Below are 24,234 nucleotides of genomic sequence, written 5' to 3' on the forward strand. Positions count from 1 at the left end.
AAGATAAAATTTCCCATTTAACAATAACCACAGGTTAACGTCGGAATCCCATCTCACTTGAGAAATTCGTCTACATTGTAAAGCAAAACTATTTAACCCCGTAATATATTAGACACCTACCACACCAACTGCACAAGGAGATAAACAAGAAAACAAAACATTTAAGTATCTAACCAAACTTGATCAACTTAAACATATCACTTGGGTTATTCCAGAAATCTATCAGCAGAAATATATTCCTCCATCCAAGGAATTAGGAAATCAGTTGAACCAAAAGCTAAAGCAGAATGGAATAGAAAACCCCCAGTAATTCAGGGTACATAGATGAATATCTATTGTAGCGGGGAAAAGAGAGTTTGGCTACCTAAGAAGGGGTGGGTTTTGGCAGTTGGAAGATTGATGCGAAACTGGAACTGAGCTTCAAAAAGTGACTTGGTGGTTGTGTACTCCCACTCACCTCCAACCAACTAACGAAGCTACGTGTTGGATCCTATGGAAAGCTAGGTGTACCCAGACCTTTGACGGACCAGTGGCATCACCGAATGAAGTAATCCAAAAGTGTGCTTTCCATCTTCGAGAGGATAGCGATAATGGAGTATACAGGCATCAGATATTTAAAGCATGGGACTTGAAGAGAGACGTATGGCTACGTCCACCACCTGGGACAGTACGGCTGGATGTTGATGCCTCGGTCAGAGAACTCAATCAGGCGGCCTGTGGAGGAGTACTAAGAAATGAACATGGGCATTGGATTATGGGTTTCAAACAGAAGTTGGGATTATATCCGATATCAATTGCAGAGGTATTGGCACTTAAAACTGGACTGCAATTATGTCAGGCTCTCAATATAAAGGATATTCAAGCTTACTCGGATTCTATGGAAGCTATAAATATTCTATCAAGAGATAGTGGACCAGACCATCCATTTACACAGGAAATTGAAGGAACCAGAGAGCTTGTTTATGCGGATTGGGACGTTCAAATTAACTACGCAAGACCGGAAGTTCTGGAATGTGCAGACATTCTTGCACGAGCAGCCCATATGGACACAGATCAACTTGTCCTGCTTGGGGAGGCACCACAAGAATGCAGAGATACTGTTACGTAATCAGCGTCGGGGGAATGATGCTTTGCCACCTAGACCAGTCTATTTAGACTGTGTTAGTTTTTCATTCAAGCAACCAGCTTACATCTTGTAACCCAAAAAAAAAAAAAAACCTAACGAAGCTACGGTTGCTCAAGGGGACAAGGATCTGGGACAATTTGCTGCTGCATGCTTTCCATAGTTCCATCTGATGCAACTCATTCAGCCTCGATTCCACTTTGAGTGGTTTGATATCTATAATTTTTCTTTTATTGTAAAACATTAACTTTGATAATTATTATAGGAGCTTTCAATCAAATAATCAACAAATGAAATCGAGCAAAATCATCAACTGAGAAAACTTCAGAGCTGCTGAGCAGGTTGCCAGAGAAATACGCATTAATACAAAATCCAAATCCACAATAAATCGCATATTGAAAGCAAGGTTGATTCAAGTCCTGTGGAAATTCAGCAACTTGCAATTCTCTCTTCTCTTGGTTCTTGTTGCGGATATTAATCAGCGTTCTGCTCAAAACTTACAAAGGATACTTTAATGTCATCTTCATTCTATTTTTATCTTTTAAGTTGTATTTTTAGGTTGTTTCTTTGCCTTTTTTTTTGCCTTTTCTATTGGAGATTGTAATCCTTTTCATCGATTTTGATTGGGGAAAAAAAAAAAGACTTTGTTTTATGGCCGAAAAAGCAAAAACTATATTCCCTTGGTTTTATGCGTATGCGTTTGATGAGGCGCGCTTTATTAATTTTCAATATAAAATATGAGCAGAGTTTGAGGCAGACTAGTACGGTCTAGGGTGGCTGTTCGGCGAATAAGAGTTGGCATTTTCGGTTGACGAATATTGCGAAACGCGCCTTCTGAACAATTCCTGGCTGAAGGCGAATTGAAAGAGAGAGGATTTGCCCCCCCTAAACGTGCTGCATATATACACATACTACCTCCAATGGTTAATATAAAAATTTATTTGAACTTTTTTATTTTAAATATAGTATCCCAGTTCATTTGATTCGTTATATTTATCTATTTTTTAAAACAGTCTTTGTAATAATGATAATTCTAGTCAATATAATTGATTAGCATATAACACATATTTATTACAAATAACTAACTTAATTAATTTTTTTAATCTACTCAAATTAGTCAACTAGTTCTTATATTAATGATCAAAATTAGTATCACATAATATACAACCTCCATCCTAAATATAAGAATTTGTTGAAAATTTAATTTGATCTTAAATATAATATAACAGCCATCCATTTTGTTTCTTATATTTTATTCATTTCTTCCTCACTAGTCCCTGTATAGTATTTGAACATGTTAAATTATTTTCATTTTAATGTACATGACTAACAAGAATATTTTAGAAAAGAAAACATATATTTATTACAAATAACTAATTTAACTAATTTTTAATATTTACAAATTAGATAAAAACTGGAGGTAATATATACTACCTCTAGTCCTTAATATAAAAGTTCTTTTGACTTTTATTTTGGTGTTAAGTATTAGATCTCAATCTAATTTATCACTTATATTTATTCTTTTTTTGAAAAAAAGTAATCCTTATAATGATAGTAGTTTCAACCAATATACTTGATTAGCAAATATATTTTAGTAAAGACAACACATATTTATTATAAAGACAACATATATTTATTACAAACAACTAATTTGAGTAATTTTTTAAATCTACCTAAATTAGTCAATTAACTCTTATATTAAGAAGTACTGAAAATAGTGGTATATAAGATTGGGAAAATGATTCTAAGGTCCCATACAAGGAAATATACTACAAAACAGTCAAAAGAAATATGATAATAAATCACAGTTTCTATAGGAACTTAACTGCAATAATAAGAATGTCAAAAAGACATTATTAGCCAGCAGTGTAGAAGGAAAGGACACTCATATTTCCTACATGATCTAAAGTTGCTATGCATGGGAGAGAAGAGCTGGAGAAAGAAGGAAGCAGCCATTGATAATGAAGCATCTTCTTCATCACTATCAGTAAACTCCAAAGAGCTTCCATTTTAATCTCTCAAGATTTCTAGGTTTTGAAACTTTCTTCCCCTCCTCTTCTTTGCATTTTGTTTGACAGATTGTGTTTGGATATAGAAATTTAGAAAATCATTTTTGCTTTTAGGTATTGTGAAGCTTTTGTTTTTGGTCTAATATGAACAAGTTAATCAATAGAAAGGTTGTGTTTTTGTTTGGTGTGGGTTGGTAATTTAAGTTGGGTTTTTATTGTGGGTGGGTAGGATGATCATGGGTGCTCTGTTTTTGGTTATATTGTGGGTGATTTTGTTCTGTTTTAGCATAGTTTAGTGTGAAAGGCTGAAGACAATGAACGTTGGTGTGGGTAGAAACCTTTTCTGCGAAGTGGGATATTGTGTTGTCAATATAAGCTATGAAAGTTGTTAATAGATGCCGTGATAGTTGTCAATAGTGCTGCTTTCCCTGTCAGTAACAGCTGGACAATTGTTGATGCAGGTTTACATTAATGATAGCCAGTACGTCTAAGAAGCATTACACCGCTAAACCATGCAAGAACCCAAATACTAGTTGAGAACATATTGAAGTTAGATATTTTTTGTATATGAATGTGAAAAGAATATTATGCAAATGAGTGTGAAAAGATTTTTTTGTAAATGGATACACACCAACAATTAGTTTAGTAATTACATGCAACCTGTATGTTTTTTTTCAGTTTGGTTGTGCAATATGTGCAATTCTATATATATAAAGGTATAAATAAAAGTTGGTTATAAACTGATGTGTTAGATTCTACTATCATTTAAGTTGTAATTATTTCATCCTACATTGTTAATAGACCTGTTCTGACTTCTGACTAATTGCACTATGACTTGTCAATTAATTTGCTGATGTAAGTTATCTAATGTGAATTCAAGTTACATAATATTGACATATCATATGATATTTTCAATTATTTTGACATATTACATTTGGCTTATAATGTCATATATAATCATTATTAAAAGTATATTATTACTGATATAAAATTATAAAATGAATCATCAATAGTTACACTATCACTTGTCAACAGTGGCACTGTGACTTGTTAACGGTTGCACTGTAACTTGTTAATAGTTGCGCTGTGACTTGTCGACAGTAGCACTGTAAGTTGTCAATCATGGAATCAAGGGCATTGAATTTTATCTAGGCACTGTGGCGCTTATTACAGAATGCCTCTCCGTCCTTTCTGCTTCAAAGGCCGTGGCAGATCGCTCTAAGCGCCACAACAAATTGAGAATTATGAAACTTGTCAATAAACGCACTGTGACTTGTCAATAGTGACATTGTGACTTGTCAAGTTTTAAAAAATTACCATCCAATTAACATACCTGTTAGTTAATATTTGTATTTTAGGTTACATATAACTTAATTGAACATTTTAAATAAACAACACCTTCAATTCTGAAAATTTCCAACGGCAGTTGTTACTATCCACATATTCATCAGTGATGATTGACTTTTAATACCGATTTTATATCATTATTAAAAAAAATATATTAGTTTTGAGGAATTGGTGATATTGTATGATTTTGTATAGCATTATGTAACGTAAAATCACATTTTTTTTTCAACTTTATATTAGCACATAAATTGACAACTGATAGTGCAACGAGTGACAAGTGATAAAGGGTGTATTGATAATAAAAGGTGTAGATAATAACAACTGATTATACATCAGAATGTAATATATAACCAACTTTTATTTACAACTTCATATACATATAATTACACTGATTTCACAAGTCATTAAAAAAATACAATTACACATATATAATATCAAACTAATTATGTATCTATTGCGACATTTACCAAAAAAAAAGTTAATTTTATTTACAAAAAATTCTTTTGCCATCATTTGTCCAAATTCAAAGTGGCCTTTCTTTTTACTATTTTTCTTCTTTTGCCTCATATGACTGCCCACCCTTCTTCATTGCCTCTTCTTCCTCTTTTTGTAACCTCTACCAATGAGTTAAGGGCATAGAAAGTTATGAACTTTGTGTTAAAAATTTAACAATATCATTTAATATAAATTTGCACAATACAAGTATTATTGACAAGTCAATGAGTTATATTGACAATTATAATAGTTTATATTGACAACATATTTTCTTGTTTCGCAGTAAGGGTTTTTAGCCACATCAACGTTCATCTTTCTCATCAATTCCCAACAAACCATACTAAGACAAAGCAAACCCACTTTCAACCCCTCACAATATATCCAAAAATAGAACATCTATCATCACCCTACCCACTTATAATAAAATCCCAACTTAATTGACCAAGCACACACCAAACCAAAAAAGAAAGTGATTTTTGCAAATGGTTGGCATAGGTAGAGCGGATGAGATTTTCATATGAGAATGGAAAAGAGACAAAATGAAGTTTGGGTTTTCTCCTTTTTACTTTCTGTGTATAGAGTGGTGATTTTCAAACTGAAAAACGAGACAACTTTACTTTGGTTCATCTCGCTAGAGGCAAAGAAGTCTTTTTACACTTTACTAAATTACACTTAAGTCTCTTTAGAACTTCACATTCATTATCAAATTTCTGAGACCTTTATGCAGTATTTTGTGTTTCATGAGACCTCATTTTCATTTTCCCCGTAAGATTGGAAAGCATAGGCATAGTGCTAGCATAGGCTGAGGGAACGCGAGCCGTTTATTGTCGCCCACGGTTGGGTCCGGCTCACCCTTTTATATTCATCATCTCTTATTCCTACAGGTTGCTCACATTTCATCCTCAATTATGTGATATATCAATTATCAATACTAGGGGTGAGCAACAAACCCATTACCCGCTAGTCCGCCCATAACCCATGAAATTTTTGCCCATTTAAGCCCGCCCAATTAGCCCAAATAAGAGATTATAAATGGGCGGGCTTAAATGGGCAGGGTAGCCCATTAAACGGGTTGGGCTATGGGTAAGGTATTGGGCTGCCCATACCCGCCCATTTAAGTTTTTAAGTTTTTAAAAATATTTTTATTCTTCATTTAATTGATGATATTGTTTCTCATTCATATTTTATCAAACCTTCATACTTGTCTAAGTTTTTATTTTATCCTTTAGGTAAAAGTTGGAACTTTCAAAGTTTATAAGACTTTATGATTGGTGACTATTTTTATGATTTTATCAGACTTTAATTGTTTGTGAATCTAAGTAAGGTTGTGTGATTGAATATAGTTGATGTTATTTCATATTTGATTTGCTATTTGGCATGCAAAATTTATTGACAGCTTCATAAGGTTACATATATAAAATAATTATATTAAAAAAAATTTAAAAAATAAATGGGTTACCCCATAACCCGATCAGCCCAAACGGGCTGCCCCGTAGCCCATTTAATATGGGCTAAATGGGCTACTACCGGGTTATGGGTTAGCCCATGCCCATTTATAAATAAATGGGCGGGCTATGGGTTAACCTTCGGGTTAGCCCACCCCGCCCATTGCTCAGCCCTAATCAATACTCCCTCAATTGTACCAAATTCAAATTAGAAAAATCACTGAAATGTTTGGAAATTTTATTGAGACTTAACATGTTTTTATATACAGAAAATGCCGGTACTTAAATTTTAAGTCCTCCTAACCAATAGAATTTCTAAACAAATGTCTTTTCACCGATTTTTCCTTTAAATTATGCTAATTAATACTCCTCCGGTCCTAATTATAAGACCCAATTGACTTATTTGAGGAGATTAAGGAAGTAAGTTAAGTTAGTTATTTATAATAAATAAGTGTTGTCATTCCTAAAATATCCTTGTTAATTAAGTATATTGGCTAAAACTATCATTATTAGAAGGATTATCTTGGAAAAAAATACATAAATATAAGAGACAAAATGGATTGGGTCTTATAATTAGAACCAAATAAAAAGTCAAATTGGGTCTTATAATAAGGACCGGAGGAGTATTTAATTATGAGTTATGTTCACTTTATAGAATGTACTTATGCATAGATATATAGAAAAATGGATGGATAATGAAGTTTTCAAAGAATAAAAATAAAATAAGGTTATAAAACACAGAAACGTGATTCATATCAGCCAGATATCTTAATCGGAAATAAAGACATCAGAAGGGAGGCGACGTAACACGCGAAACGCAAGTGAAGAATAAAGAGGGCAACGGGTTATGCTCATTCCCAGGCACGCCACCAGCAAAGTTATTCACATACACAGTCTTGCCATTTACTATTCCAATCTCTTTTTTCTGGTTACGACCCCATCACCTCATCAACATCATCCCCTTCCTTCCCGCTTTTTTCTCATTTTGCCATTTGCGCCAACCAAAAACATTAAACCCTCCTTCCCCAATCACAGCATGTCTATATGTGTACATATATTCACAACAAAAGAGAGATCATGGCATAATTAATTTTTAACGTAATAATCAAAAAAGGCTAATTTACTAACTTCCTAAGTCCTAACGGGGGTCGGGTGGGGTGGGGCCGTCACAACAGAATGAACAAGGGAAGAATCGTTGTCAGAGTTGAGGTGGGAGAAGTTGATCCTTCATCTTCACTTAGCAACCCAACTCTCTTCTAATTCTAAATAACATTTCAGAATCATCGTTTCTTTTCCCCCCTCTCTCCAACCGCCATGACGTTGTACTCCATGAAGAGAAGGAAACAACACGCTGACCAACTAACCATCATCGGCCTCCTTATAGCCAACTTCCTGCGTCGCCGCTACCTCCACCGTCTTCTCGTTTCCGCCGTTTCCGGCTGCTTCCTGCTTCTCTTTGCCATCTTCTCCCTGCTCGCGCCCTCCCCCATGCATCACCTTTCTTCGGTAACTCCCTCTCCTTCATTTTCCACCGTCTCCATTCACTCTGGGTTCCGAATTCTCTGCTTCTCTCGTCTGAGCCGCTCTTATTCCTGTTTATTTATTGTTTCACTCAATTGTCTCTATTTTCTTTAACGTTTTGTATGGCGATCATTTAAACGATATCTTGCTTTATGTGCTGTGGCGCTGACTCCCAGTTTAATGGCAAAGTCGGGTCTCCATTGAAGTCCCATCGGGGTTCGGTGCTTCATGTTCCAGTAAGAAAACTTCCGCCTTATGAATAAAAAGATTTTTTTTTTTTTTTGCAATCCGACTTTGTGTTTGTTTTTCATTTTCCTCTTCGGGTTTTAAAGGCAAATGGAGGTAGTTTAGGTCGTGATTTATGGAGTTCGACTCGTTCGCACCTTTACTATGGCTGCAGCAATGCCAGCGACATATTTTTAAGTAAGTTTATCTAATCATCTTAAAAGTCCAAAAGAACAAAATCTTTTGCACTCGCAATAGTAAAATCCTTTTTTTCCCCCTTTGGGGACTTCATATTAATTCAAGCCGCGAGTTGCGTACATTTCACTTCTTTACTTGGGGCTGGTGGTTGATCGGCCTTTTTCCTTTGATTAACTTGTAATCAAAGAATCTTGTTGAGTTCTCAGATCAGTTGCATGTGTACATTTTTCTTTCAGATTCTAATATCAAAACGAATCCAAGTCGATACTTGTTGATTGCCACCAGTGGAGGATTGAATCAACAAAGAACAGGGGTGAGCTTCTTCAGCCATGCTTTTTGTTGTTCCTTTTTTGGTTGTCCCTTTTTGTGATCATTCATGGTATTGATTGCAGACTAAGCTTCTTATTTATGTTTTTTCCTTGGGGCCATATGCAACGATAAATTTTCCGCCAGTTAAATATGCAGCTTATCTTGTTAATATTTATTTTTATATTAGATTTTGATTTATTATCTATAACTGCCACTTATTTAGGAAACCCAGGTTTCCTTTAAAAAAAGAAATTAAAAACTTAATCTTGAATTAAAGATTTGATATTTATATCTTCAGACTGTTCCAGTCGTCTCCAAATTGTTTTGTTCTACCTGCAGGCTGGCATTCATGATTGTGACCTTAAGTCTATGGCATATTCATTCATTTGCAGACTGATTGAATGTTAGGAAGAGTAATATTTTTTTCTTAAGTCAATAAGGATTTTTTTTATATAACAGCCAATAAAGGGTATTTTCCAAACGTCCCAAGTAAGAAATGACATTCGTAGAAAGCATCAAAGGCGTGGAGATTCTATGTAAATGGCGTCACCCGAAATATGTATATACTTATCCCTGATTCTATACTTAGATTTAAAACCAGCGGCTTAGATTATTATGGAGAACATAATTTAAACCAAAATGAATGAACATTTTCAGCAGACATGTTGGTATAAACAATTAATATTATCGCCCGGGCATTGGTCCTTATTACATAGTTTTCTTTATTATTAGCCAAAAACCCATTGATGGGTAACAGTTGTGATGAGTAATTTTGGATGCATGTGTAAAGTGCGTTTTTGATGCTGAAAGCTATTGCGATGGGTAACAGTTGATATGCTTGTGTGATTGCGCGCGTTCAGTCGTATTATATTAAAACAGAAAGTGTTTTTTGATGCTGAAAGCTGTTGCTTTGGCCGCAGATTATAGATGCAGTTGTAGCAGCATATCTTTTGAATGCTACGCTTGTTGTTCCCACACTCGATCAGCAATCCTTCTGGAAAGACACAAGGTCTGTCTTGTCATATGCTAATAATATCTTCCGTTTCAATTGCAAGACAAAGTCGTTATCTAGCTTTGTCTTAATTTATGCGTGATACGCTATGTCCTGCAGCAACTTCGCAGAAATATTTGATGTGGACTGGTTCATATCTTTCCTTTGGAATGATGTTAGAATTATTAAACAGCTTTCAAATGAGGGAGGGAAATCTGTGATTCCGTATTCAATCCGTGTTCCAAGGAAATGCACTCCTGAGTGCTATGAAGATCGTGTTTTACCTCATCTTGTCAAGAGGCACGTAAGTGTTAATATGCTTGATTTTATAGAACATAATTTGTTTGCTTTTCATAATTGGAAGCAGTTGATGAATGAGTTCATTGCTAAATTCTGTCCGACTGCAAGTTGAAATTGTTAAATGTATGGGCTAATATTGAGTTTGGGAAAATATTCATGCAATGATAGTTTCGATTATCCCTTGAATGAGGATCCTCATTTTTGAACAACGGAAACCCTGATTGGGGAGGTCCTTTGGCAGCTGCTTTACCCAGAAACCAAGAGTTTGATTTCTTGAAGTTGCCCAGGTTTGGGGGGCTCTCTGGCAGCGATTTTGGTGTCATGTTTAGTCCTGCCTGGTGTTTGTCTTTGTAGTTTGTTTTCTTTGTTTCTTCTGTGCGTGTCATGTTGTCTCGGCAATAACTTTGGGCTATGGATTAATTTTGCTTATAGTAATGGCTGATTTATGTCTTCTATGCTCTGTTCTGTGCCGGAAGTTTTTATTAACTTTTAGTTGTTAACTGATGGACGCCAAGGAGAGTGGGCTCTTTCAAGTTGGTCCTTTAGGAATTAGGCTGCTACATACCCTCTATAGTCACTTTCTTTGATCATGGTAAACAGAAATTAGTCATTGCTTTTTTCAATCTACAGGGCATAGGCTCTGTCTCGTTTTGTTTTTCTCTGTTTTAGGTTTGGTTCCCTTGTTTTATTCGTTTTGGTTCCTGTTGACGGTTTAGTGTTTGTATCTCTTTTATCAATGGTATATTTTCCCTTGGGAAAAAAAAGTTAGCCCTTGAATGACGCTTATCGTTGATCCAGGTTGTTCAGCTCACGAAGTTTGACTACAGACTTTCTAATAGGTTGGATGCAGATCTTCAAAGGCTGAGGTGCCGTGTGAACTACCATGCTCTTAAATTTACCGAATCTATACGAGGAATGGGTAGATTATTAGTTGAGCGTATGAGAATGAAAAGCAAGCATTTTGTTGCTCTGCATTTGAGGTAAGGCATAATAGTTCTGATTAAAAATTACCTCTGCTTGTATTACTATCTGTCTCTCAAAAGAGAACGCAATAATTATTTATGAGGCAAGCAAACATCAGGTTATGCTTGGCTTGTGGGATGAGAGATTGCTTGCCCTTGTGTGACTGAAATGCACAGATCTATGTTACATTATTGTTTTGCTATTATTTATCAAAGGGTTGATTTAGACTGGTGACCGATTATCTGCTAGGTATGAACCCGACATGCTTGCATTCTCCGGATGCTATTATGGCGGAGGGGAGAGGGAGAGAAGAGAACTTGGAGAAATTCGGAAGCGATGGAAAAGTTTACATGTGAGGTTATACTTTCTTCTTAGGAATCACAGCTCCACGTCTTGTTGACTTGTATGAACTTTGTTGTCATTTTATTGTTCAAGTCACAGGCAAGTAACCCTGACAAAGTACGAAGGCACGGAAGATGCCCGCTTACCCCTGAGGAAGTGGGTCTTATGCTGAGAGCATTAGGCTTTGGAAGCGATGTGCACTTGTACGTGGCATCTGGAGATGTATATGGAGGTGAGGAAACATTAGCGCCGCTCAAGGCTCTTTTCCCGAACTTCCATTCCAAGGAGACCTTACTTGGCAAGCAAGAGTTGGCACCATTTGCGCCGTTTTCTTCTCGCATGGCAGCAATTGATTTCATAGTTTGTGATGAAAGCGACGTTTTTGTCACCAATAACAACGGTAACATGGCTAAAATGCTGGCTGGAAGGAGGTAAGCCGCGTGTCTCTCCTGATGTCTCCAAGTTCTGGAAATCAATTTACATGATGACTTGGAACTATCAGATATCGGTGATCTACCAAAGGCAAAAACTTAACTTCTCAAGTGCCTTCTTTGGTGCTGCTGGCCATTTTCTTTTTCATTGTTCCTGCTCATCTTATGTAGGCCTAAAAGTACCACTTATGTTTTGCAGAAAAAAGATAATTCGAATGACAGAACTGACAGTTTAATGCGGATATTGGGGGAGGGGGGGGATCTGGATTTGAAATCACAAGTATCAGATTTTTATTGAATCAAATTAAAGGCCGTTATTTCTTATAGTTGGTTTCTATTTCGAGATTTCTTTATGCTGACAATTACATGCACAGAATCTGGTTGTTGATACATGATGCGGCCATGCTCTGTCTGTTGCAGGAGATACTTGGGCCACAAACCTACCATTCGGCCAAATGCTAAGAAGTTGTACCGGTTGTTTATGAACAAGAACATCATGACTTGGGAGGAATTCGCATCCCGGGTTCGAACTTACCAGGTCGGATTCATGGGAGAGCCAAATGAGTTAAATCCTGGCACGGGTGAGTTTCATGAAAATCCTTCAACTTGCATATGCCAAGACGCTGAGGCAAAGGCTGGGTACGTTCCCTATCGTGGAAAGCAAGCTCGTGAGAGTTTTGAAGGTAGTGAGATGGATGATAAAAATGCGGATATTGGTGATATGAAAGAAGAGTATCTGTTTACTGAGGAGGAGTGATCTAATCTGTAATGTGGAGTATTTGGACAAGTGAGGTCAGATTCATCTCCTAAAAGGATATAGAACAAATTCAGTTCCTGTTTTAGAAGAATTCTTTTCAGATTCAGATTGGCAGGAAGAGAAAGTCTGGTTCATTCAGCACCCATTTCTAACGCGGCATTCGTCTCCAGGGACGGGATTTTTAGTTAGAAGATTTTGATTTGAAGGGGACGTGCTTGGAATATTCGGTGAATAGAGATTGAGAAATGTGGACAAGAATGGGCCTTGAATTTTAAGCCTGTTGTGATATAGCCTTAATGAATAAAGAGCAATATTTAAGTCATCCGTCTACAGAACCATTTTTAACGGAAAAATGAATGCAGAGCTTGCGTAGCATAGGCCATTACAGCCTGAATTTACTAAATACATGTAAACTTGAACTTTATTTTATTTGGACAAGGCAGGGGAGGAGCGTAGTGCCAATCATAAAGGCATCAACGCACAATCCCATGAAAGGTCACTTTCCGGTCCTTGCGAGCTGGGACCGGGGAGTAAGGGCCACCACCTTTTTCTTGCAATTCATTTTTCTACAGAACAATTGCCATCGTTGCGTTTTTTTTGGTTTGGGACGGGTCTCGCAGCTTGTCTATGATTTGGGACCTAAAACCAAAAATGCTGATAGTGGGTGCGTTGGGTTTGGCGGCCTTTGATTTCTTTAATAATAGAGGAGGGAAATCAGAATGAATGATGGCATGCATGTGCTGCGCACGTGCTCGGTCAGTAGTGTTGGACCCTGTTGAGAATGCCGACAAACAAATCCCCAAACGAAATGAAGTGAGTCAGAAACAAGGTTTAGTGAAAAACACACGACAGTGACCTCTCAACAAAACACAAGAAATGCAAAGAATATAATGAGGTACCATCTTACTTGGTAGATGAGCCATTTCACGTGAACTATGTTTAGGGAATTAGTAGCATTAAGCTTAATGTCACCAAGGGATGAATGAATTTTTATTTCAAAATAACAAGTAAAATGGAAGTTGTGATGTCTGAATGAATTGTGAGGGAGGTTTGAGGCAAGAAGGCTATAGGTGGGGGTGAGGTGGATTGCTGAGGAGAAAGTGTAATAATAAGGGAGTCACATGGAGGTTTGTAGGAAAGGAAAGGGGAAAGGGAAAGGGGGGGCCTTGGATCTGAGTGGACCCAATGCGAGAGGAGAGGCAATAACACAGGAATGATGTTTTCACTTTTCACAGTAGAAAGGCTCCTCCCCTGCCTTCTGCATCATCGTCTCCACCTCGCTGGCCTCATCATTTGCTAATATCTAATCTCCATCACATCTTCTCCTTTCCTTCCACTCATTAGCAATACCCCCAGTTCCATCTTCAATTACTGCTTCCCCTTCCCCTATCCAAAATAATGAGCCACCAACAAAAATAAAGGATAACTCCACAAAATATTGTCCACAGAAAAGCCACCCATTTCAAAATGGCAATTATATATGCATATACGCCACATGTGTGGGTTCCATATTTCTTTTCACGCAATTCTTTTTTAAAAATAAAACGCCTGTTTTTTTCCCTAAAATCTCTTTATATTTAAAGAGAGAACTTCGTGGGGACAAAAAAGAAAGCACATGAGTCTCGCGTCTCTTTCTCTCTTTTCTATTCTCTTTCCATCTAAATACAGGAAAATTTATTTTTCCCCTATTTTTTTACTCCCCTCTTTTTGTTTCTCTCTTTATTTTTTTTCTCATGGTTGTTTTCGGCCGGCCAGATTTTCTTTGGTTAATATGCCTGAGACATCAGGCCAGAAAAAAAAAAAAAGAAAAAAAATGCTCAGACAAATATGAAGGAACAAACAGAAACGGTAGTACTAATACGATAAGAACCTTTTAAAATTGTGGATTTAAATAAAACTAGTGTTAAAAAAATCATTGAAGATTGATTTCCAAGCTCGTTTACTTTTGTCTCTCTTCCAAATGATATTTCATTCTGATTATTATGTCAATCATAAGAAATGGAGGCAATTAATTTGCTTGGATGGGAAAGAAAAGCAAAAGCGACTGTTGGAGGTTCCACGTAATATCAATATACTCTTCCGGTTCTAAATATAAGACCCTTATACTAGTGTGTATAAGCTGTTTTATGAGCTGTATAGAATGACTTATAAATAGCTTTTTAATCATAATTTACAGAATACAACATAAGTATATTAAAAAAAATTGTGTCTCAGCTTACATGAAATAAGCTTATAAATGATTTCAATTATGACGCCAAATAAGACCTTATCTATCGCTACTTAATCCAAAATCATCATACGTTACCAATACCATTTACATTATCTTTATTTTGCTTTTTTCCCATGTTTGCGCGGGGCACTAACAAATTACCTCATAGCACAAAATTATTGCCAATAAAGCAGCACTTTATCTGAAATCATTATCCTATATATTATCTCTTTAATGATAATTAATTATCATAAATAATTATGAAAATTGAAAATGAATTATGTCACCGAAGACTTACACGCACATATCACCACATATATATATATATATATATATATATATACTCCTACAGTCCTTAATATAGGACCTAATTATTAAGATGATGTTAATCCTAAATATAATACCTATTTTTCATATTTATCAATTTTTCCTAAATTATCACTATGGATATTCCCTTAATCATAATCAAGTAGAAGAGGGAATAAGGATACTAAAGAAGATGATTATAGTGTTTTAAAAAAAAAAACATGTCATGTTTCTTATAATTAACTGACTTACCTAATTTCCTTAATTTAATCAAATTAGTTAAATAAATTTTTTTATTAAAAACAATAGGAGTATATAAAGAGGTTGTGATTCAAACTCTCAATAACTTGTTCAGTGACAAAAGTGTCAATCACTCGCCATAAGTCGATATCACAAAATTTTCGATATAACTACATATTAGGACCATATAGTAAGAACTGTATTATTTTTTCGGATCATTATTAAAATCATATTCGACACCTAGAATATCTAATATATACAGTGCAGTGTAAATTTACCACTGCTTTCTCGTCCCAAAAAATGAATGTCCCACTACCTCAAGCACAATTCAATCGTGGTTGAATCAATAAGCCGTTCACTGGTTCAATTGATAGGTAGGAGTGCTGGTCAAAAAAAAAAAATTGATAGGTAGGAGTGAGGGAATCATGGCTTCCGTTGACCATATATCGTCCCTAGAAGTTGTTGTGGCGTCCTATCTCTGGGCTTTCTTTTTAACTGTTAAATTAGCTATTTTGATATATCACATATATAAAATTTAAAATAAAGTATCCAATAGTTTATGAACAACTCGACTTATTATTATAAGTATTATATACATCCAACAAATGTATTCTTATAATTGTTAACTGAATTATGCTTGACTTGCAGCTCTAGTGATAAGGCCCATAATAATGTCCTAATAGTTTTTAAAGCTCCACTTGTGATCCTTTTTGTTTTAAGTTCAGGCCAAAAGGCCAAAAAGCCAAAAAGAAAAAAAGAAGGTTTTATGTTAATTTGTTGGGCATACCATTAGTTCATATATGCACCCTCCGAATTCACGGCCGGGGACGACACCGGAACCTCTGAGGAGGGGGCGGGGAAGAAGGAGGAGAACTAGAACATGCGGCCATGGTTACAAGATACTTCATCGATGTGGGGCCCGTTTGACTGTTTAACTCCAACGGGTGCTTCTGCTCGTTTTGGAAAACAAGGGAGGGAGGCCTCTGGAAAGGCTCCAACTCATATAGCATCAAAGCTGAGGGGCAAAAAAAATGTGTGTGTGTGTAAATATTCTAAAGTCTGGTAAAGAGCTTTTTGCGGGCCACTTTTCTTCTGCACTTCAAACACGCTCATGGTTGGTATGAACAGGCGGCAAGTTGGGGTTGTGACCACAAACTCTGTATGATTATGATCTAACTCTGTTCCAGTCCAAAATCCTAGTTCGAATTGATATAAAGCATTGAAAATAGAAGTAAAGATTGCAAATGAATTTAAAAAAATATTCATTACAGATAATTGCGTATTATTTAGAATTAGATAAACCCACATATACAGGACTAGAGAATACTACCTCCGATCCTGAATATAAGAGCTAATTCACTAATTTGAGTAGATTAAGAAATAAGTTAAGTGAGTTATTTGTAATAAATAGGTATTATATTTTTTAAAATATCTTTACTAATCAAATATATTGATTAGAATTACTATTATTCGAAAAACTACATTAGGAAAAAATAGATAAATATAAGAAACAATGTAAATTAAAGCATTATATTTAAGATCAAAATAAAAATAAAATCAGGTTTTATATGAAAGATGGGAAGTAGTACCAGGAAGGCAGATGGTATTGTCTGATCTCATGTAATAAAAAAATTACTTATAATAAATATTCTTTAATAATTTTTCTCAATTCTAACATTAATCGTTACCTGTCGTTTTTAATGCTTTTTATCAAAGGAGGCCTAAATGTCATATATATATATATATATGAGGGGACTACCATGATCCAGACATCATAACATAGTGATTAATTGCGACGTCAGCGTCAAGCCATCCTCCGCTTCCCAATTACTTAAGTAACCCTTTTTTTCCTTCCTAATGAGGTCGCCTTTTTTCTTCTCTTTTCTTCCCACCGGTCTCTTCTCCGCACTTCACCTATTGATCTTTTGTTAAATTTTTCATTTCCGCGGGTCAAATTTCTTTTTTAATATCACACGCACACGCGTTCATTGCTTTTACTTATTCCAAATAATCATTGTTTTCACATTATCTTTCGGGACAACGTGTCACTGTGCTGACGAGCTACATCCTTATTTGTCTCGTACTTGCTCGCCCCACGCTTCATCTTAACTAGTCATCGTTGTTGGTTTTTTTTTTTTTTCCCTGGCTGATGTCATTTTCGTTATTTAAATGACCACATCATCCTAACCTATTAAACCTAACTCCCCTCTTTGCAGTCTTGCATACGGCCTCCTGTCATTAATTGATTGATTTGAAAGGCCAAAAAAATTAAAAAAATTATTTTAAATATTATATTTACTGTTTTTTTTCAAACTAATTTATCTAAGTTGTAAATCGATACATAATCATGGATATTTTAGAAGGATTATAATAAAACATACACTATGATTGAGTATTTTTTTTATTTTTTAAATTAGTTAACTAAATCTTGTATTGAAAATTAGGGGTAATATTACACAAATTAAACCCTGTCACATGAGCTGCAATGTTTATATGCTTCCTCAATGCCTATGAATATTGATTACTGTATGTGGGCAAATATAATACTCCTGCGCGCATGTATCGAAATCTAAAAACCGTAAAAACTATATATGGATTCGATGGATCAAATGAGAGTCGAATAATTAAACAACGCATTCATACTCCTTGTGTCCTTGAACATAATACTTAGTATGTTCTTTCTTTATAATGTATTAGTTCAGAATTTTATAGTGTTTCGAAAGATCTTTCTAAAATATCCCTCTTCAATAATTTTTCCTAAGATTTTAATATATAAATATTTTTTTCAAATATACCCCTATGTATTTAAATAGGGACGACAGATTTGAAAAAAGAATAAAAAATAACTCAGAGTCTTTGATTGATTTTACGTAATTTTAATAGCTGTATAGTATTATACGTAAGGACAGGGGAAGGAAGTCTAGTCGTTTTTTGGGAATAATAACAAAAGGCATATGCTGAATCAGTAGTGGGCATGGCAGGTGGCTGTGAAATTTGAAGACCGCAAGACAATAATTGAATATGAGGTCACATCAAGGGACTGGCGTCTCGTGTTACATATATCTATATATATATACGTATAAAGCATTGAGTTTCAATGAGACAATGACCCGACCCCAAATCATCACAACAGGGACTATAATTAATGGCTCGCTGCATCAACATTTATTTATGCATGCATTTGCATGGAACATGATATTAATTAATAGAGGCAAAAACGCAAAGAACGGAGGGAAGATCAAAAGTTAAGAGGGAGAAGTGGTTAATAAGTTCAGCTGTGAACATTAAAGCAGAAGTTATGGCATTCAATTCTGGTGTGGCCGGTACTGTTTTGTAATCATGTTGTAGGACCCCCCTGCATGGCCCCCCCTCAAATTCATCTCTCACATTCTTCTCCCTCATTTCGTATGTGTTGATGGAAAATGCATGAAAGATTCGTACGAGCCACAACCTCCGTGTTCGAGTGAAGGGAGAGAGCTAAAGCGACAACAGTGCCAAACATCATCACGCACTCACAATTATTGACGCAAAACTTGTACACCAGTCGCCCTCGCGAGTTATTAAAATGGCTAAAAAGCGTCACTTTTGAACAACTAGCAAGCGCAATAATTACGTCGCTATAATGTGTACTGCAGCGAAGAAATATTTGGCTCCCTGTATGATTATTATATATTGATTTGGAATTAAGCAAAAGCCACCAGCTTTGTACCGAGTTGGGCCAGCTTTTTTACCTCTCCCTCTTTTTTGTGCCTTGGGGGGGTGGGGCAAAAAACAGCTACCGCAACGAGGGAAAGAAGAGATGAAAGAGCCAAGTTTCTCCCAGCAGATAAACTACCTCTTGTGTATGAATATGGCAGAGAATTCAATCTATGCCTTTCACTTTTGATAATAGAGCTGTTCAACTACTCGTGAATAATAGAGGGATACATTCATATGCGAGACGAATTCCCAATTCTGAGTCCCTGAATCTTCTCTTATCAGCTTGAGGAATATTGCGGGTGGGTGTGGGATGCACCCAACCAAGGTGAAAGTAAATGTAAGCCATCATCAATAGTGCTTTGAGTGCCATAAAATGGACTTTCATGTATACCCTGTGAATAAATTATAAAATTTAGAGAGTCCAAGCGTTGGAGACACGAAAATCAATTACGAGAATTACTACCTAATAGTAAAATCTAGATTATTAACCAGTACTTTTGAATATCATGATTCAATTTCAATGAATGTTGTTGGCGGATATAGCTGAAACTTGGGGTTATTAGTTGATTGTTGGTATGTGGGGGTTAATAGTTTTAAGTTTGCATAGGTGAGATGGACAGATCTAATGCGATACCTTCATCTTTTCGTCAAATTCTAGACCTCCATAATTAACTATAGGCGGCAGAATTACCGTACATAAAATAGCTAGGCGGCCAACTGTTTTAAGTGAATAGGGTTCCTTTTCACGTGTTTCTATCAACATTCAGTTCTTCAATTTGCAAAATAATTAAACAAGGGATTATATTATTGCTTCGATTTACATATTTAGTGTAATTAACTTAGAGATGGGAATGTGAAGACAAGCAGTTGAGTGAACACCAATTAAGATACCCATAACATGTTAGAAATTTGCCACTGATGCGTGCCCATTCCTTCACGCATGAGTATATATCATAATGCTGCTGCATTAAAAAAAAAAAAAAAAATCTTGCTCAGCAATCCAATGATGTGTTAGCTATGGTTTTTTTGTTTTTTTTGGGGGGGGGGGATACGACGGACCAATCACCGATACAATATCCACTTCGTTTTCGTTGATGCGTTAAGTTATTAACACAGCACCAAACAATGATGGAAACAACCAGTTAAACATCAAAATATTATTATATATATGTTAAGATAAACATGTGTAGGGTTTTTTTTTTTTTTTGGTTACCAAAGCACAATTATGTGCGTGTGTATGTGAATTCTTGTATTTTCTTCTGGATACACTATAAGTTTAGGTGACGGCATAGGAGCTCCAAAATATGAAAATTTATTTATTTTTTTAATGAATAAAATATGTTTTGCATAATGAACTACTGGTCTGCATAATTAAGGTGATTAAATCAAATGAATGTGGGCAATGGGGTCGGGTGAGGGCACAAAACCAAACCTATGAATATTGGGTGGGCCCAATTTTGAAGTGGAAATTAATAAGGCTGAAGAATTTTGGAAGGGGCATGAGGTGGAAACAGTGACGGGTGTTGATTTAGGAAAAGTGGGGTTACTGGTAGAAAGAGAGTTGGTGACGATGGCGCAGCGGTCAAAGGGAGAAGTGATGGCAGGGGGGGATGATTAAAATATTGATGAGCAGCAGATTGATCAAAGGAATGAGCAAGTAACGTAACATTCCCAATCCCAAATCCAAACTGGCTTGGTTAGGTTGCTCTAATCCCCTCCCCTCAATGACTTTTGGGCCCACGTGCTCCCCCAGCCTGAATATTCCAAGAAAAAGACGCGCCACATGCTCCCGATTACTCATCCCCTCATCTCTCCATCCATGGCATGCAAAACACAATGAGAGATGCGATGGGATGTGGAGTCCGCGGAGATCACAGGGCTCTGCTTTGATTACAAAGGCCATGTCATGCGGTTTAAAACTGCTCTTATACTTAACGTAAGAAGTTAATATTAATCTTACGTGTAAGACTTATTTCATATGTTTATAAATTTTTTTAAAATTCTATTAATATTTCTAACAATAATCAAGTAAAAGAAGGAAGGAAAAAATTAAAAAAGATACTTAGAATATTTTTAAAAAAATATATCATATTAACTAATTTAATTAGCACTATCTTCAAATCAATATCAATACAAACACATACTGATCTTGTATGTACTATCTTTGATTCTAATTATAAGGCTTCGTTTATAATCTATAAATAAGATCTTATAATTAAGACCAGATTACAGGAGATAGTATTTATTAATAAGGGCGTCCATTTGGGGTGGGGTCAAATGGCGTGTGCTTTTCACAGTTGACTTCGCGTAAGCACCAGTATTCTTATTCTTGTATGCATGCGTCACTTTTCCCATTATCAACATCTATACGCATGATGCCCATTCTGTTAATCGGTTAATATATATATATATATATATGGAAGAGAGAGAGAGAGAGAGAGAGCGAAGCTTTGGTATTTAAATCAGAGGAAGGTAGGACTTGTGTTTTTGAGGCTTCTCTGAGCATCATCTCTTCGTCCATTCACACTTGACGACTTGTTAGCTAGTTTGTTTATTTTCCTAATTTTATAAATACCCACTAGTTACATTATACGTCACGTTGCAGTATTAATTTCATTTAATTGCTATCAGCATTTTGATGAGAGCGCGGGCACGCCCTTGTTATATGCGCATGCATCCCCCCCTTTCAAAACTAAACACTCTTACCAGCTAGCTACTTACATCACGGCTCTGTACTTTCTCTTGTCATTCTATTTTTGCATTTCAAGAGATTTTGTTTTGGCAAAAGAAAGAAAGAAAGAAAGAAACATGAGATATACCTTCCAAAAATTGGTTCACACAACTGTTGATACATGCCAATTTTACATTGCATGAATTATTACTCTGGTCCTGCATATAATATCCTTATAGTATAATAAGAATCTTATATTTAGAACCGGAAGGGTATTATTATTATTATTATTAATCTAAAAGTGGGATGATGGGATGATAGAGAATTGCGAGGCGCCTGAGCGAGACATGAGGGCATTCAATTCTGCCATGCAATGCATATGGCGGCGGCGTGAGTCAGTCAAATTCAAAGACCAACGAGGGCATATCCGTAATTACAGCACAGCCGTGTTGTTCTTCTCTTCAACTTCTTTTCTCGTCGTCCTGCATGCTTTCTGCCTTCCTTCCTCACGCCATGCCGATGTCTCTGTATCTGTCCATCTCCATATCTATTTTCTTCTTTTCAAGCTTGATCCATATATTATCGGTTGTCTTCAGTTGAGTAGTTTGAGTAGGTTAAAAAAAACTTATTAAACTAATTATTTGTAATCAATATTGTTTTCTCTAAATCTCTGTATTAATTAAAACTATCATTAATCTTTAATATGCACAGCTAGAAACTATTTTAAAATAAATAAATAAATATGAGAGATAAAATAAATATAGGTCGTATACTTATGATCAAATTGAAAGTCAAACTACCTATTATATTAAGAACAGGAAATAGTACCATCCAATTTAGTAATTTTATCCATTCTTGTCTATAATCAATCACCATGATGAGTAAATATGTATCCATTTAATCGATTATTTATATGGAATTTCAGATGAATTGCCTCTAGCCAATTCATGATTTTTTTTTTTTTGGTAATTGTTGTGAATTGATCTGACTCTGAGACGATATTGGATATTAGTGTTTTATAAATAAGTATTATTATTTATAAATCTTATAGGTATATTTTATTATATATGGTGATGAAATGTATTATTATTTCTATCTTAAGAAAAGTATTAGCAATAATAATAATACGAAGTATAGTATTTGATTGGAGCACCAAAAGAGGAGTATCGTCCGTTTTTCTCACCGTTTTGGAAATGAATGAAACACAGCTTCTGTTCCGAACACGCTTCATCCCTGGTCCCGTATCCTGCACCGTGTCTAATTGGATTACACTTTTATAAGTTATAGACTATAATTTAATTTTTTTTAATAAAAATTCTATTATACTGTACATTGGACGCTCCATTTTATATATTTATATATACCGTTGTTTTTCTAGGAGAGCCTTCGGTGCCCGTTTCATTTGTAATCGGAAATAATTTGTAAAGTTAACTATAAAATTTATTATGCACAATGATTAAGAAATTGAAAAATAAGTCATAGCTAAAATAATAATATAAGGCACATGGCGTACATTTTGGGGGAAAAAAAATTACGCTGTTCAAATTTTCAATTTGCACGGGAGCAAGAAATTCAAAATTATAACAGGTTGTAATTTGGATTTTAAATTGCACGTGTGAAAGAGATGAAATAAAATACAGCGTTATTATCTATATTTTCAATATGCACGAGGTGAAAAATCATAACTCCATGCCATTCAATTCTTGAATTTTGAACTATCTTAAAACTCAGCGATTAATGTTCGCCCTATTCGATACGTGTGAAAGAGAAATTTGTGAAATGAGGTGCTCCTAGTGGATGGGATGTTGTTTCAAAGCTTGGTCTCTGTGGACGGGCTCTCAAAATAGCTGGAACTGGAAGTGTTTCAAATGAATGGAGCTGTATCCGAGTGTTCAGGCTTCGTACTCGCATCTCTCCGATCCCTTTTTGAATCGGATCACATGTGAAGGTACTGCTCGCCTGATCATGATGCAATCAAAGTTGCAGTGCTCGATCCGCTCCTAATTTGATATCACAGGCCAATTCACAATTATAACCAATGTGACTCCCAAGCCCACCGCAAAGAATTCTTTATATATCACACAAAATAATAAACGCTCCACGGATATAAAATCTGATTCAGCATATTGCCATTCCCCGCTGCCAGCCGAATTAAATTTAATATTATACTCAGGGGCTGTTTGGTTTAATTAAGAAGCATTTTTAAAAAACCGAGACAAACTCCTTTCACATGCTTGCTTTGTATACCGTAAAATCATTTTTAAAATTATGATTTAATATTCACCGAAACATCCTTTTAATTTCTCAAACCATTTATCATGCCTAAAGTGGGATCTATACACACTGGGGATACATTATTTTCTGATTCAATCCTATTTTCATTGTATACTGCAATCCCCCTCTCTCTTAATTTGTAAATTATGTGTGTTTTAATTAATACTCTTCGGGTCCTTAATATAAGATCCATTTAACTAATTTGATTAGATTAAGGAAGTTAGATAAGTTAGTTTTTTTTTTAGTGAAAAATGTAAGTTAGTTAATTATAAGAAATGTGACACGTTAATTGAAAAAACACCATAATCATATTTCTTAACACCTCATCTCCCTCTTCTACTAGATTATAATTGAGGGAGTATCCATAGAAGTAATTTAG

General features: G+C 35.5%; 1 protein-coding gene across 3 annotated transcripts; it reads left to right on the plus strand.

Annotated features, from left to right (window-relative positions):
- Window positions 1–1,571: 1,571 nt before the first annotated feature.
- On the plus strand, window positions 1,572–12,841 carry LOC114735330 (protein ROOT HAIR SPECIFIC 17-like). 3 transcript variants are annotated; one of them, XM_028923036.1, is made up of 11 exons: window positions 1,572–1,581; window positions 7,757–7,925; window positions 8,117–8,176; window positions 8,273–8,363; window positions 8,600–8,676; window positions 9,593–9,681; window positions 9,784–9,967; window positions 10,762–10,943; window positions 11,176–11,278; window positions 11,362–11,699; window positions 12,120–12,841. In XM_028923036.1, exons 2-11 carry the CDS (start codon window positions 7,908–7,910, stop codon window positions 12,454–12,456), a joined length of 1,479 nt encoding a protein of 492 aa, XP_028778869.1. In that variant the 5' UTR covers window positions 1,572–1,581; window positions 7,757–7,907; the 3' UTR covers window positions 12,457–12,841. The 3 variants fall into 3 exon arrangements, with proteins under 3 accessions (XP_028778869.1, XP_028778854.1, XP_028778862.1); XM_028923021.1 differs by lacking the exon at window positions 1,572–1,581 and having other exon boundaries at window positions 7,719–7,925; XM_028923029.1 differs by lacking the exon at window positions 1,572–1,581 and having other exon boundaries at window positions 7,719–7,925; window positions 11,368–11,699.
- The last annotated feature ends 11,393 nt before the right edge of the window (window positions 12,842–24,234 follow it).

Source organism: Neltuma alba, unplaced genomic scaffold, assembly GCF_004799145.2.
Source record: "Neltuma alba isolate B1F8T4 unplaced genomic scaffold, ASM479914v2 tig00002674_pilon, whole genome shotgun sequence".
NCBI classification, from domain to species: Eukaryota; Viridiplantae; Streptophyta; class Magnoliopsida; order Fabales; family Fabaceae; genus Neltuma; species Neltuma alba.

Bases quoted from the DNA above. Each gene is read 5' to 3' on its own strand.
- LOC114735330 (XM_028923021.1), top strand. From the start codon at position 7,734: ATGACGTTGTACTCCATGAAGAGAAGGAAACAACACGCTGACCAACTA. The intron at 7,926-8,116 runs GTAACTCCCTCT...GCTGACTCCCAG, and splicing joins CCATGCATCACCTTTCTTCG to TTTAATGGCAAAGTCGGGTC. The intron at 8,364-8,599 runs GTAAGTTTATCT...TTTTTCTTTCAG, and splicing joins TGCCAGCGACATATTTTTAA to ATTCTAATATCAAAACGAAT.